Below are 11446 nucleotides of genomic sequence, written 5' to 3'. Positions count from 1 at the left end.
CGAGGGTCCCGTCCCGGGGCAGCCCCGTCCCGTCCCCCCCAGCCGGTACCGGGCGCCGGTAGCGCGCTGGCGCCCCCTGGCGGACACGGTGCGGCGCTGCACGCCGGGGGTACCGGGGTGATACCCGGGCGAGGGGGGGCACGGGGAAAGGGCACAGCCGGTGCACCGGGAGCGGCTCGTCCCGCAGCGCACGGAGCCACCGGGACACCCCCTTCGTCCTCCTCCTCCTCCTCCTCCCGCCGCCACCGGAGGGGACTTTTCTCCCCCGGGACCCCGCCGGAAAACCCCCCGGAGCCGGCGCGCAATTACGCAGAGGTGAATAATAATTAACCGCCCATTAAGGGGATAATTAACTCCCGCTCAGCGCCGCCAGCCCGGTTATTGCTGCCCGCGGGGCCGGCGCTGAGACGCCCGTACCGGGGACACCCCTCGCCCCCTCCCGCGACACCCCCTCTCCCCCCGCGGTGCCCCCGGTGCCGGTCTCACCTCCGCGCCGAGGAAGGGCAGCGCCGTCCGGCTCCGTCTCATCCCCGTCCCTGCGGGGGGAACTCCGGGAGCTGAGGCCGGTGAGGGCTCGGTGGTGGGGACCACCCCCCCCGGGGATGGGGACACCCGGGGGACACCCCGCGACCGGGACACGTGGGTTCCTCCCCCTTCTTCCGTGATTTACGGGCGCCTGATCTCCGCCGGGCTTAGCCCCTGCCTCGGGTTTCGGGGCCCCTCCTTCCCACTCCCAGTGCTCCCACCGGCTGGATGAGGACAGGGACATCGGGCCTGAGGCCACGCGGGTGGCCCCCGGCCCGTAGCACCCACCAAGCTGTGAACCCACCGATGCCACCGTCATGATCCACCGCGGGCACCCTCCCCCCTGAGGAACTGGGGCACACCGGTGCATCCACAGAGACCCCAGGACTGAGCCCCTCCACGCCCCGGCTCGCACCGGGAGCAGCCTCATCCCAATTCCCAGGGGATGCCGAGCCCTGGCACGGGGGTCCCCGCTGCCGCCAGCCCCCCGCCCTGGCCCGCAGCCCCTTACCGGTGCCCGGTCGTCGCCGCCAGCCGCGGCCTCGGCCGAGTGCAGCGGAGCAGAAGGAAGGCGATGTGCGTGCCTGGCCGCTCGCTCCCTCCCTCCCATCCCACCTCGCCGGGGGGGCTGCGCGGCCCCCCCCACCCCGGGCACCACCGCCCCGCACCCACCCCGCCGGCCTGGGAACACCCCGGGGCCTCCAGCCCGGAGCGGGGGGACCCCCGAAAGCGGTTGGGCCCTCCCCCGGGACCGGGGGTTTTCCCCGGGCAGGGCACATGGCAGACGGGAAACCAGAGCTGAGGAGCAGCTTCTTTATTCAGCAGCGCGGGGAGTCCCGAGGGGGGCTGGGGTGGAGAGGGGGGGGTCACCTGGATGTGGGGTGGGTGACAGGGGACTCCTCCAGCACCTTGCTCTAGGGAAGAGAGAGAGAGTGGGGTGAGCACCCACACCCTGCCCACAGCCCCCCCAGATCCCTCCCCTCACCACCCCGGCCCCCCCACGCACCATGGGCACCTCGTCCAGGTGGCGGAAGCGGGTGGTCCTGCGCCGGCACAGCCGCACCAGCAGCACCGCCGTGCCCCCCACCAGCACACAGATGAAGAGGCAGATGATGACGACCACGCCGGAGCTCAGCTGATGCTCTGTGAGGGGCGAGATGGGCACCCCGTTACCCACCCTCCCCGGCACCGCTGAGCTTCATGAACCTCAGGGTGAGAGGGGGCTCAAGACCGGCTCCAGTTCCCCCCCCTCCACCATCCCATACATCCAAAACCTGGCATCCAGTTTCTGTGTCACCTCTGCCCGTGGGGGACCAGCCCAGGGGCCTCCCACCCACCCTGCTGAGGTCCCGTGACACAGAGGCTGGGGGAGAAAAGGGGAGCCCTCAATACCCCCTAGGGAGGCTGGAGCAGCCAGGGGGGCTCTGGGCTCACCTGGGCACCTGCACTCCCCCTGAGCCCCTCTGTGAGCACAGCCCCAAGTGGGGGGTCTAAGGGGACCCCAGGGCTGCTGCTGTGCCCATACCCAGTTCACCTGCCTGCCCAGTGCCCCCCAGCCTGGCTCTCACCTGAGCTGCTGGCGATGCCGATGGCCACTGTCGTTCTGGAGCTGGTGGCCAAGGTGCTGTTGGGACCAGGGCTCACAGTGGGTGTGGTGGAGTTGGGAGCAGGAGCAGGCCCAGGAGTCCTGGGTGAGGATGGGGCCGGCACTGCTGTCAAGTTGGATCTGGGCACACTTGGGTGGGATGGAGTGGCTGCTGTGGACGTGTTGGATGGAGGTGCTGCTGATCCCAGTGTCTTGGATGGAGTTGGTGTGGTGGTGTTGGATGGAGCTGCTGTGGTGGTGTTGGATGGAGTTGCTGTGGTGGTGTTGGTTGGAGTTGCTGTGGTGGTGTTGGTTGGAGTTGCTGTGGTGGTGTTGGATGGAGCTGCTGTGGTGGTGTTGGATGGAGTTGGTGTGGTGGTGTTGGTTGGAGTTGGTGTGGTGGTGTTGGATGGAGGTGCTGAAGGTGCTGTTGATCCCGGTGTCCTGGATGGTTTCATGGTGGTGTTGGATGGAGATGCTGGAGGTGCTGTAGATCCCAGTGTCCTGGATGAAGATGGCTTCATGGTGATGTTGGATGGAGATGCTAGAGGTGCTGTTGATCCCAGTGTCCTGGATGGTTTCATAGTGGTGTTAGATGCAGATGCTGGAGGTGCTGTTGATCTCGGTGTCCTGGAGGAAGTTGGTGACACGGTTGTCCCTGAGCTCCTTAGAGCCACTGCACGGGAGGGATTGGTGCCATGTCCTGGCTCTAGACCTTGGAGGAGAGAGCTGGTCAGCAAGGACACGGCAGAGCCCCAGGAAGGGCAGCAGCACCTGCCTGGGCTCCCGGTGCCACAGGGATCGTTTCCCAGGTGGTTTTCATCACACACAGAAAACTGGGATTTAGCCAATACAGGCTCCCAGAAGCACCAGATCAGGAAGAGCCTCCCAACCTGTTGTGGCACAAGCAGAGCAGCGTGGCAGCAGCAGGCAAGTGCCACGGCACAGGGACATGTGCCAGCCTGGCCCTGGTGGCACCCACCAGACACCCTCAGGGCTGGGCATGATGGGGGAAACCAGAGGGCCACGTGGGCCGTGGTGGCGTTTTCCGGGCAGTGCCCTTATCTGCTCAACTCCTGTTTGCACAAGAGGAGGAGCAGGTCCAGCCTGGCCCCAGGGGGACACTGGAGTGAAATGCCTCGTGGCAGAGCTGGCACGCAGCGCCAACACCCAGGGGCACAGCGTGGCTGGGTGCTGGGGGTCCCCATGGCTGCCAGGCCCACCAGGACAGGCTGTTCCCACCCAGCTGCTGCCTCACGCCAGGATGGTTGAACCCAGGGCCAAGCACCCTGTGCCGGGAAGGGTGAGCTGCGGCACCTTGGGGTGCAGGGTGGGGGTGCTGGGGGCCCAGGCTGGAAATGGGGGGCCCATAGCAGCACAGGGTGCTGGGCAGTGGCAGGGTGCTCCCCTCCAGCCTGGCACCTCCAGGAAGCAGGTGCAGCCCCCCCATGCCACGAGGCCCCGGGGGGGCACCATATGGACCCCCCCACCCCTTCCCCACTGAGCCACCAGTGCAGATCTCGGAGAAGCACATGGTCACCTCCCTGAACTTCCCTGGTGCCCCGCAGCACCTCCACCCCCCTCCCGGTACCCGGGAATGGGCGGGGGGAGGCCACAGACCCACCCCCACCAGATCTGCAGATCCCGAGTGCCCCCGGGACGCCCCCGGGACCCCCCCCGGTGGCCGGTACCTGCGGCAGCGAGCAGGGCAGCGGCGCAGCAGAGCAGGCAGAGCGCTCCGGGAGCATCCCGCCCGCTCCCGGTCCCGATCCCGGTCCCGCCGCCTCTATCCGCCCCGGGGGAGGCGGGGGCGACCCCGCCCGCGGCGCCCTCTGTCGGTACCGGGCGGCACCGCAGCACCGGGACCCTGCGGGCACCGGGAGGAGCCCCCCGCCCCGGGCATCAGTTTTACCCCACGCACCTCCCACCCCGGGGCCGTGAGACCCCCACTCCCCCACCCCGGGCACCGGGAGCCAGCCCTGCCGGCATCATCCCGAGGTTTTGGAGGGTGAGGGGAGAGACACGTGGGGACATGGGGGTCTGGGAAGGTGGGGGCTTGAGGACAAAGGGCTCTGGGGGCACATGGACAGCAGTATGTGGGCATTTGTGGACAAAGGGAGCTGGGAATGTGGGATGTGCGGTCTGAGGGACAGAGGGGTCTGGGGACACATGGACAGCAGCATGGGGGGATTTGGGAACAAAGGGATCAAGGGACAAAGGAAGATCAGGATGCAGGGATTTGGGGACAACGGGCTCTGGGGATTTCAGGATGCAGGGACAACAGATGTGGGGTCTTTGGGACACAGGCATCTGGCAACATCAGGATGCGGGGACTTGGGAGATGTCAGGACGCAGCAACTTGGGCGCACAGGGCTGCGGTGACACGGGGACACCAGAGCCAGGGGGCTGTGCTGGCCCTGCCACAGGGAGACAGGTGGCAGCCCCGTCCATCCATCTCGCTGCTGGAGCGGCACATCCGGGGCGCAGCTCAACCGCGCCGGGGCCGCTTCCGAGCGGCGGGGAAGGCGCTTCCTCCGCCGAACCGCAGCCGGCTGGCACCGAGCACGGGGAGCCACCCACGGCAGGGTCCCCAAGGAGCTCACACTCCTCCCATCACCCACGGCAGGGCCCGTCCCCACCCCGTGCCAGGCTCCCCGGGAGCGGGGCGATCCCAGTGCTACCAGCCCCAAAGCTGCCTCCTGTACCGTCCCCAAACGCTCCAGGCACAGAGGGTTGGTTTGTCGGGTGCTGCTCCCCGGATGGAGCAGGGATAGGGCCCCACAGGTGGGGGAACGTGGAGGAGGAGCGATGGCAGTGCCGGGAAGCCAAGGCCGGTTCCCCAAGTCTGGGGAGGAGCAGCGGAGGCTCCGACCTCGCTGGGTGCCGTGGGGTGACCCCGGGGGGCCAGGACAGGGGGGTGTCGGTGTCAGTGAACCCCCCAACCCAGAGAAACCAGGGGTCAGGCAGGGCAGAGCCACAACCAGAACCAGCAGCCAGTTCCCCTCACCCACGGGGACCCCCAATAAAATCATATCCCCCCCCAAGAGAGACCCAGTAACCTCAAAACCAAAGGAGCCTCAGTACACCCCTCCAGAGGACCCCCAGCATTCGAATCCACTATTACCTGACGAGACTTCTCCCACCCCCCCACCGCCCAGAGACCCTCTCAACCTCCCCCTCTTCTCAGAGCCCCTTTTCCAGCTCCACTCTTCCCCCTCCACCGACTCCTCGCACCCCCAGAAAGCCCCTAAACCCCCCCAAAACCCTCCTTCGCCGCTCCCCCCGCCGCCCCAAGATGGCCCCCGGCCGCGCCGCTTCCTGCCCGCGCCGCCCCTTCCCTTCCCTTCGTTTCCCTTCCCGTCCCGTCCCGTCCCGTCCTCCCGGCGCAGCAAACAGCGAGAGGCCAAATTCTCCGTGTCGCGGGGTTTTACTGGGGCCTGACTGGAATGTGTGGGGCGCGGGGAAGGGGGGCCGGGTCCTCCTCAGTCCGTGAGGGGAACCCCCAGCTTCTCCCTCCCCGCAGCCCGTGCGCGGGGGGGTGCTCGGTGCGCACCGCCCGGAGCCGGTCCTGGGCCTCCCCTCGGAGCCCTCAGGGAGCTGGGGGAGGCTTGATTATCGCTCCTCTTCCTCCCCTCGGGACCCCTCCGTCCATACCCAGCATCCCTCAGTCCGCGCCCGGGGCATGGCGGGCGCTCCCCGCTCCTTGCCCGGGACCCGTCGGTCCGTTCCCGGGGCGGGATGGGCGCTCCCCCCGCTCCCCGCAGTCCATGGCCGGGACGCACGGGCAGCTCCCCAAGTTCCCCTCGGTCCGTGCCCGGGGCAGGGCGGGCAGCTCCCCAAGTTCCCCTTCGGTCCATGCCCGGGGCAGGGCGGGCGTTCCCCCCGCTCCCCTCGGTCCTTGCCCGGGACCCCTCAAAGTCCGTGCCCGGGCTCGGGCCCCCCCGGTCAGTACGCCGGCACCTGATGCTGGTGCTGGGGCAGGAGCTGGCAGCCGCTGTTGACGTGGCTGAGCACCTTCTGCTTGAGCTGGGCGACCTGCTCGCGGAGCAGGCTGGCGGTGGAGGCGAGCTCCGTGTTCTGGCTCTTGAGGCTCTTCACCTTCTCCTCCAGCCGGGAGATCCGCTCCAGCTTCCTCTTGCGGCACTTGGAGGCGGCGATGCGGTTCCTCAGCCGCTTCCGCTCCGCCTTGATGCGCTCCTGCGTGTCCATGTCGATGGGGGACAGCGGCGGGCTCTCCCCGAAACTCGGCACCTCCGGCACGATCTGCGGCTCGTCCTTCAGCGGCGGCGGAGGCGGCGGGGGCGGCGGCGGGAGCCGCGGCGGCGGCGCCGCGAACGGCCCCGGGTCGGCGGCGTAGCTGACGGCCGGGTAGGTGCTGAGGTTGGCGTAGACCGGCGGCTCCGGGGCCATCCCGGCGGCGGGCAGCTCGCCCGCGCCGCCGCTCCCGCCGCCGCCGCCGCTCCCTCCGGCGCCGCCGCCGCTCCCCGCCGCGCCGCCGCCCAGCTGGTTCTGCTTGTGCAAGTCCTCCAGCGCCTTCACGAAGCCCTCGGCGAACTCCTGCTCCTCGGAGGCGGCCGCTTTAGGGTAGAGGAACTGCCCGCTGGTCGGGGTGGTGGTGACCAGCCCGTTGGACTGGATGATGAGCCGCTCCAGCTCCGGCGACGCCAGTTTGAGCAGCCCCAGCTCGGCCGAGCCCAGCAGCCCCGCCGCCTCGCCGCTGGCCGCGCCGGGGGCTTTCAGCGCCGCCGCCAGCTGCTCCGGTAAGGCCATGCCGAGCGCGTCCTTCTTCATCATGCTGCCGCCGGGGAAGGGCAGGAGGAGCCCGCTGCTGCCGGAGGACGGGGCGAAGCCGCTGCCGAGGCCGCTCAACACATCATCATGGTAGAAGGGTGTTTCCATCCTCCTCCCCCGCCCGGCTGCGGGGGAAACGGGGCCGGAGGGGGAGGACCGGGGCGAGCGCGGGAGGGGAGGGTTTGGGGGACGGGGGAGGCGCCCGGTGCGCACCGGCCGCGGCCCCGCTCCTGCGCGCGCGCACACGCGTCTGCCGCCGCCGCGCGCCCCGCGCCGCTTTAAATAGGCGGCGCCGCCGCGGTGACCTCACCGCGCCGGGCCGCCATTGGCTGCAGATGACGTGCTCGCGCGCCCTCGTTTGCATAAGGGGAGGGGCCTCCGCCCCGGGGAGGCGGCGCCACGCCCACCCGCCGGGCCACGCCCACCCCCCGGCCGCGCCGTCGCCGGGACAACCGGCGGGTAAACGGGACAACAGCGCGCGGGGCCCTGGGATGACGTCAGCGCGGGGGAGGGGCGGTCACGTGCACACACCTCCCCCCCCACCCCCCCTCCGCCCCGCCGGGACCGACGGGCACAAAGGGAGGGGCGGGAACGGGCACCGGCACCGGGAACGGACACCGGGAACCGGGACTGCCAACCGCCGGGGCTGACGGGCATACCGGGAGGGGCGGGAACGGGCACCGGCACCGCGACTACCGTCGCCGGGGCTGACGGACACAAAGGGAGGGGCGGGAACGGGCACCGGGAACGGGCACTGGGCACCGGGACTGCCAACCGGCACCGGAGAATGGGAACCGGGCACAGGGACTGGGAACCAGCACCGGGAACCAGGAACGGGGCACAGGACTGGGCACAAGGAACAGGGATCCAGCCACAGGGCACCAGTTGCCAGGCATAGGAACGGGAACCGGGCACGGGAACAGGCTGCCGGCCAGTGGGAACCGGGAGCATCCCTGAAAACTGGACTGGGCATAGGAATGGGAACCGGCACTGGGAACCGGGCACCATCCACAGGGCACAGGAATCAGACTCTGAGCACTGGCACTGGGCACAGTCACCGGCACCAGAACCAGCACCGGGCACTGGCACCGGGTCAGGCCCCCGCTGTAGAAGGGCACGACAAAGAAATAAACACACCGGGCCGTGGGGCCTCAGGGCACCCTCTGGGGACGGCCAGGCCACCACCCACGTGGGTCAAACCAGGACAGGCCACCAGCACCAGGCACAGCAGGGCCTGCCCGAGCCGGGCCCCGCTGGGACAGAACCACTGTCCCTGCGTGTCCCCACACTTCCCCCATCACAGCCTGTCCCGTGTCACCGCCCCGGTGTTTGTCACCGCTGCGTCCCGGTGACACCGGCGCCGGTGGGTCGGTTTGCCACCGCGTGGCGGGCGGCCCACCGTGGTTTACCGGGGTGGGGGGGTCACACTGTCACTGGGGGGGGTCACTCAGACCAGGCCTAACACCTCGGCTGCACCATGAGCCCCTTGAGGCCCCGCTCAGCCGTCACCGGGGGAAGGAGTTAAGCGGCGGTGGCGGTGGCAGTGGAGGCCGCAGACGTCACGGCCGGCCAAGCCCGCGGGCGGCTGAGGGGGTGGATCGGCGTCAGCGCTTGACGTCACCCGTGCGGGGGGAGCCAGCGCCGATGGCCGCCGATAACCCCCCTCGTGCGGGCAGGATGCGGCCCCCGCGCTGCAGGCCGAGGGTCTCGGCGCACGGCAAGGCCGCAGGGACGCCGGGGCGGGTGACGCCGAGCCGGGGCCTAATTGCTGCCAGATGGTTCCAGGCCTGCGCTAACGAGGGCGATAAATCAGGGGGTGTCAGCGCCCGGGGGGCCCCCCGAGGGGACCCGGTGGTGGGGCTGTGGCAGTGCTGTGCCGACGCCGCGCCCCCGCGGTTCTCCTGCTGCGAAGAGACACGGCGTGCCCGTCCTGTTTGCTGCCCACGGGCACGGCGTGGCACCGGGTGTTGGGACAGCGTGACCGCAGTGTGGGGCAGGGCACGGGGTGTGGGGATAGCATGGCACGGGACATGGCACAGGGAATGGCACAGGGCAGGGGACAGCTCAGCCTTGGCTTCAGGGAGGCCGCAGGGGACATGTGTGACACCCAGGACAGGGCCGGGACAGCCCCTAGGGCGGGGACACACAGTGCTGGCACTGGGGAAACTGAGGCACGAGTGGGAATGACTGGGATCTACCCTCCCCCAACAGCTGCGGTTAATTAAATCCCAAATAAACGCAGTTGATTAAAATCCCAAATACACGCGGTTGATGAAATCGCAGGTAAAGCAGAGCAGAGCGAGCCCTGTGTCCCCCTGCTGTCCCCACTGCCCCGTGGGGGGGGCAGGTGCCAGGCCCCGTGTCCCAGGGGGCTGGGGCAGGGCCGGGGAGCAGCTCCCAGGTGAAGCCGCCGTCCGTGTTTCCGCTCCAAACCCGTCATTAGGGGCGCGGCCGCGGCCGGACCGGCAGGTTCAGACTTTCCATCCTGACCCAACCCGGCTGGCGAGGGACGGGGACCAGGGTGGGGGGGAACAACTGCCCTCCCCCCTGTCCTAGCCCCACACAGGGACCCCCAGCCCGGGTGGGCACCTGTGGGCACACCGGGGTACCCACAGTGCTCCCCCAGCACAGCAGTGGGACAACAAGAACCAGCCTTGGCTGTAGGTGCTTTAATCAGTTCCAGGGAGGAACGAGCAGGCCCCGGGGCCTCCCGGGAAGAGCGGCTGGCCCCTGGCCAGGGATGTGAGCCACGAACCACGCTCTGGCCGGGCCCCACCAGCAGAACCCTGCCACCCCTTCCCCACAAGGGTCCCAGCACCCCGAGGCTTGTCCTGCTGTGTCCCCCACACGCTCCCAGCCTGTCACCGCTGCTGCTCATCCCACACGTCCCTTGTCCCCAAGCCAGAGGCCCCGTGGGATGTCTCGCCGGTGGCAGCCCCCGTGCCCGCAGCGAGCCAGCAGCTTCATTTTCTTAATGAGCACTTAATGAGGGGCATGATTCAGCAGCCCCTTCCGCCTGCCGTGGGGACGGCCCCGTGCACGGAGCTGGTGGCACTGCCACCCTCACCACGGCTGGGTGGCCGGAGCTGCTATTCCCGGAGGCGTCGGAGCACCCACTGAGTCACGCCGTGTCTTTGCCACCTGCCAGCCGGGCTATATTTACCCCAGAGCGGGCGGTGAGGATTTGGGATGAGCCCACGGAGCGGGCAGTGAGGATTTGGGATGAGCCCACGGAGCGGGCAGTGAGGATTTGGGATGAGCCCACGCCGCCACTGCCGGACAGTGAGCCTCGAGCAGGGCCACCAGAGCATCCTCACGCAGCTCCTGCTCTCCCCATTTCCATGGCACCAACAGCACCGTTCCCCACGTGCCACCAGCTCCGCGGCACCACTGGCGCCTGATCCTGCTCTGCCAGGAGCCAAGACACCCCAAAACACCAAGTGCTGGACACCCATGGCTCTGAGGACACGGGCTGGACCCAAAGCAAGGCACCCACGAGCTCCCAGGGATGGATTTTCCCCCGCCATGGAAAAGGGAAGAAGCAGGAGAGGCTTTGCACCCTGGGATTTGCACGGCGGGCACCGGGCACGCAGGGGAAGCTGCCACTTAGTCACTGCCACAGGCAGGGAGAGAGGAACCAAGCCGGGAAAACAAGAAGTCACCAGATGCCAACGCCTGCCCCCAAACCTGTGCCAGTCCCTGAAGAACCCCCCGAGGGGCCCACAGGGGCCTCTGACAATCAAACCCGAGAATTAAAAAAAAAAAACAACAGAAAACACCACACCAGAAAGAGAGAAAGAAAACAGATTTAAAAAGGAAAAAAGGAGGAGGAGGAGGAGGGTTTGACGTGTATTTTTAGTTGCTTAGCACAGCCCTGAAATATTTCGGCAGCCACTCCCTCCGCGTCGCTGGTGTGTAACTATTCCTGTGCTGCCTCCCCGGCGAGGCACAGAAGTTATGAGTCACTCTGGGGCGGCCAGAGACACATCCCCGTGGCTGCTGGAGCTGCCACCAGCTCAACTGCCACCGAAATATCCCAGGAAGGCAGCAGGGAGGGTTTCCAGGGTGGCCTTTGCTGGGTCTTTCCAGCCCTGCCAGGCCGTTCACCCACCCACGCCGGCAGCGAGGCTCAGACCTTTTATTCCTCCTCTCTCTGCTTGTTGCTTTTATCTTGCTCCTCCCTGTTTTGTTTCAGGGTTTTTTTAATTTTTTTCAGCCTCCCTGTGGTGCCACGGGGCAGGGCTGGAACACATGACAGCCCCAGACACCCAAATTTTGGGGCAAAAACAAAGCCCAAAATCAGAGCTGAGCGTCGCACCGATGCTCTCCCCCCACCAGAACCACCTTCCACCCAGCTGCCCTCACAGGGGCTGGGGCCAGAAATATTCCTACAGAGGTGGAAAAAGGAAGGGGGAGGCAGGCAGGGAAGGCTGCTAAAGCCTTGTGGTGCAATTAAACAAATGCAGAACTTAACGAGCTCCATCACCTGACCCCAGAGCTTGGCTGGGAGATAAGGAGCACTTGGAGGACTCAAACCCTGAGCAG

At 67.9% G+C, this 11446-nt stretch overlaps 2 protein-coding genes across 2 annotated transcripts; both read right to left on the bottom strand.

Annotated features, from left to right (window-relative positions):
* Nucleotides 1–1366: 1366 nt before the first annotated feature.
* LOC126643096 (uncharacterized) lies at nucleotides 1367–3872 on the bottom strand. The gene is made up of 4 exons (XM_050321237.1): nucleotides 3802–3872; nucleotides 2094–2825; nucleotides 1532–1668; nucleotides 1367–1439 (listed from the first exon to the last, which is right to left on the bottom strand). Exons 2-4 carry the CDS (start codon nucleotides 2692–2694, stop codon nucleotides 1392–1394), a joined length of 786 nt encoding a protein of 261 aa, XP_050177194.1. The 5' UTR covers nucleotides 2695–2825; nucleotides 3802–3872; the 3' UTR covers nucleotides 1367–1391.
* A 1646-nt stretch (nucleotides 3873–5518) lies between these two features.
* JUND (JunD proto-oncogene, AP-1 transcription factor subunit) lies at nucleotides 5519–7159 on the bottom strand. Its single transcript, XM_050321236.1, has one exon. It carries the CDS (start codon nucleotides 7007–7009, stop codon nucleotides 6056–6058), a length of 954 nt encoding a protein of 317 aa, XP_050177193.1. The 5' UTR covers nucleotides 7010–7159; the 3' UTR covers nucleotides 5519–6055.
* Nucleotides 7160–11446: the final 4287 nt, after the last annotated feature.

The sequence above is a fragment of the Myiozetetes cayanensis genome, unplaced genomic scaffold, assembly GCF_022539395.1.
Source record: "Myiozetetes cayanensis isolate MyiCay16 unplaced genomic scaffold, myiCay2020 scf26, whole genome shotgun sequence".
Classification (NCBI taxonomy): Eukaryota; Metazoa; Chordata; class Aves; order Passeriformes; family Tyrannidae; genus Myiozetetes; species Myiozetetes cayanensis.
This window is presented reverse-complemented; position numbering and strand designations above follow the sequence as displayed.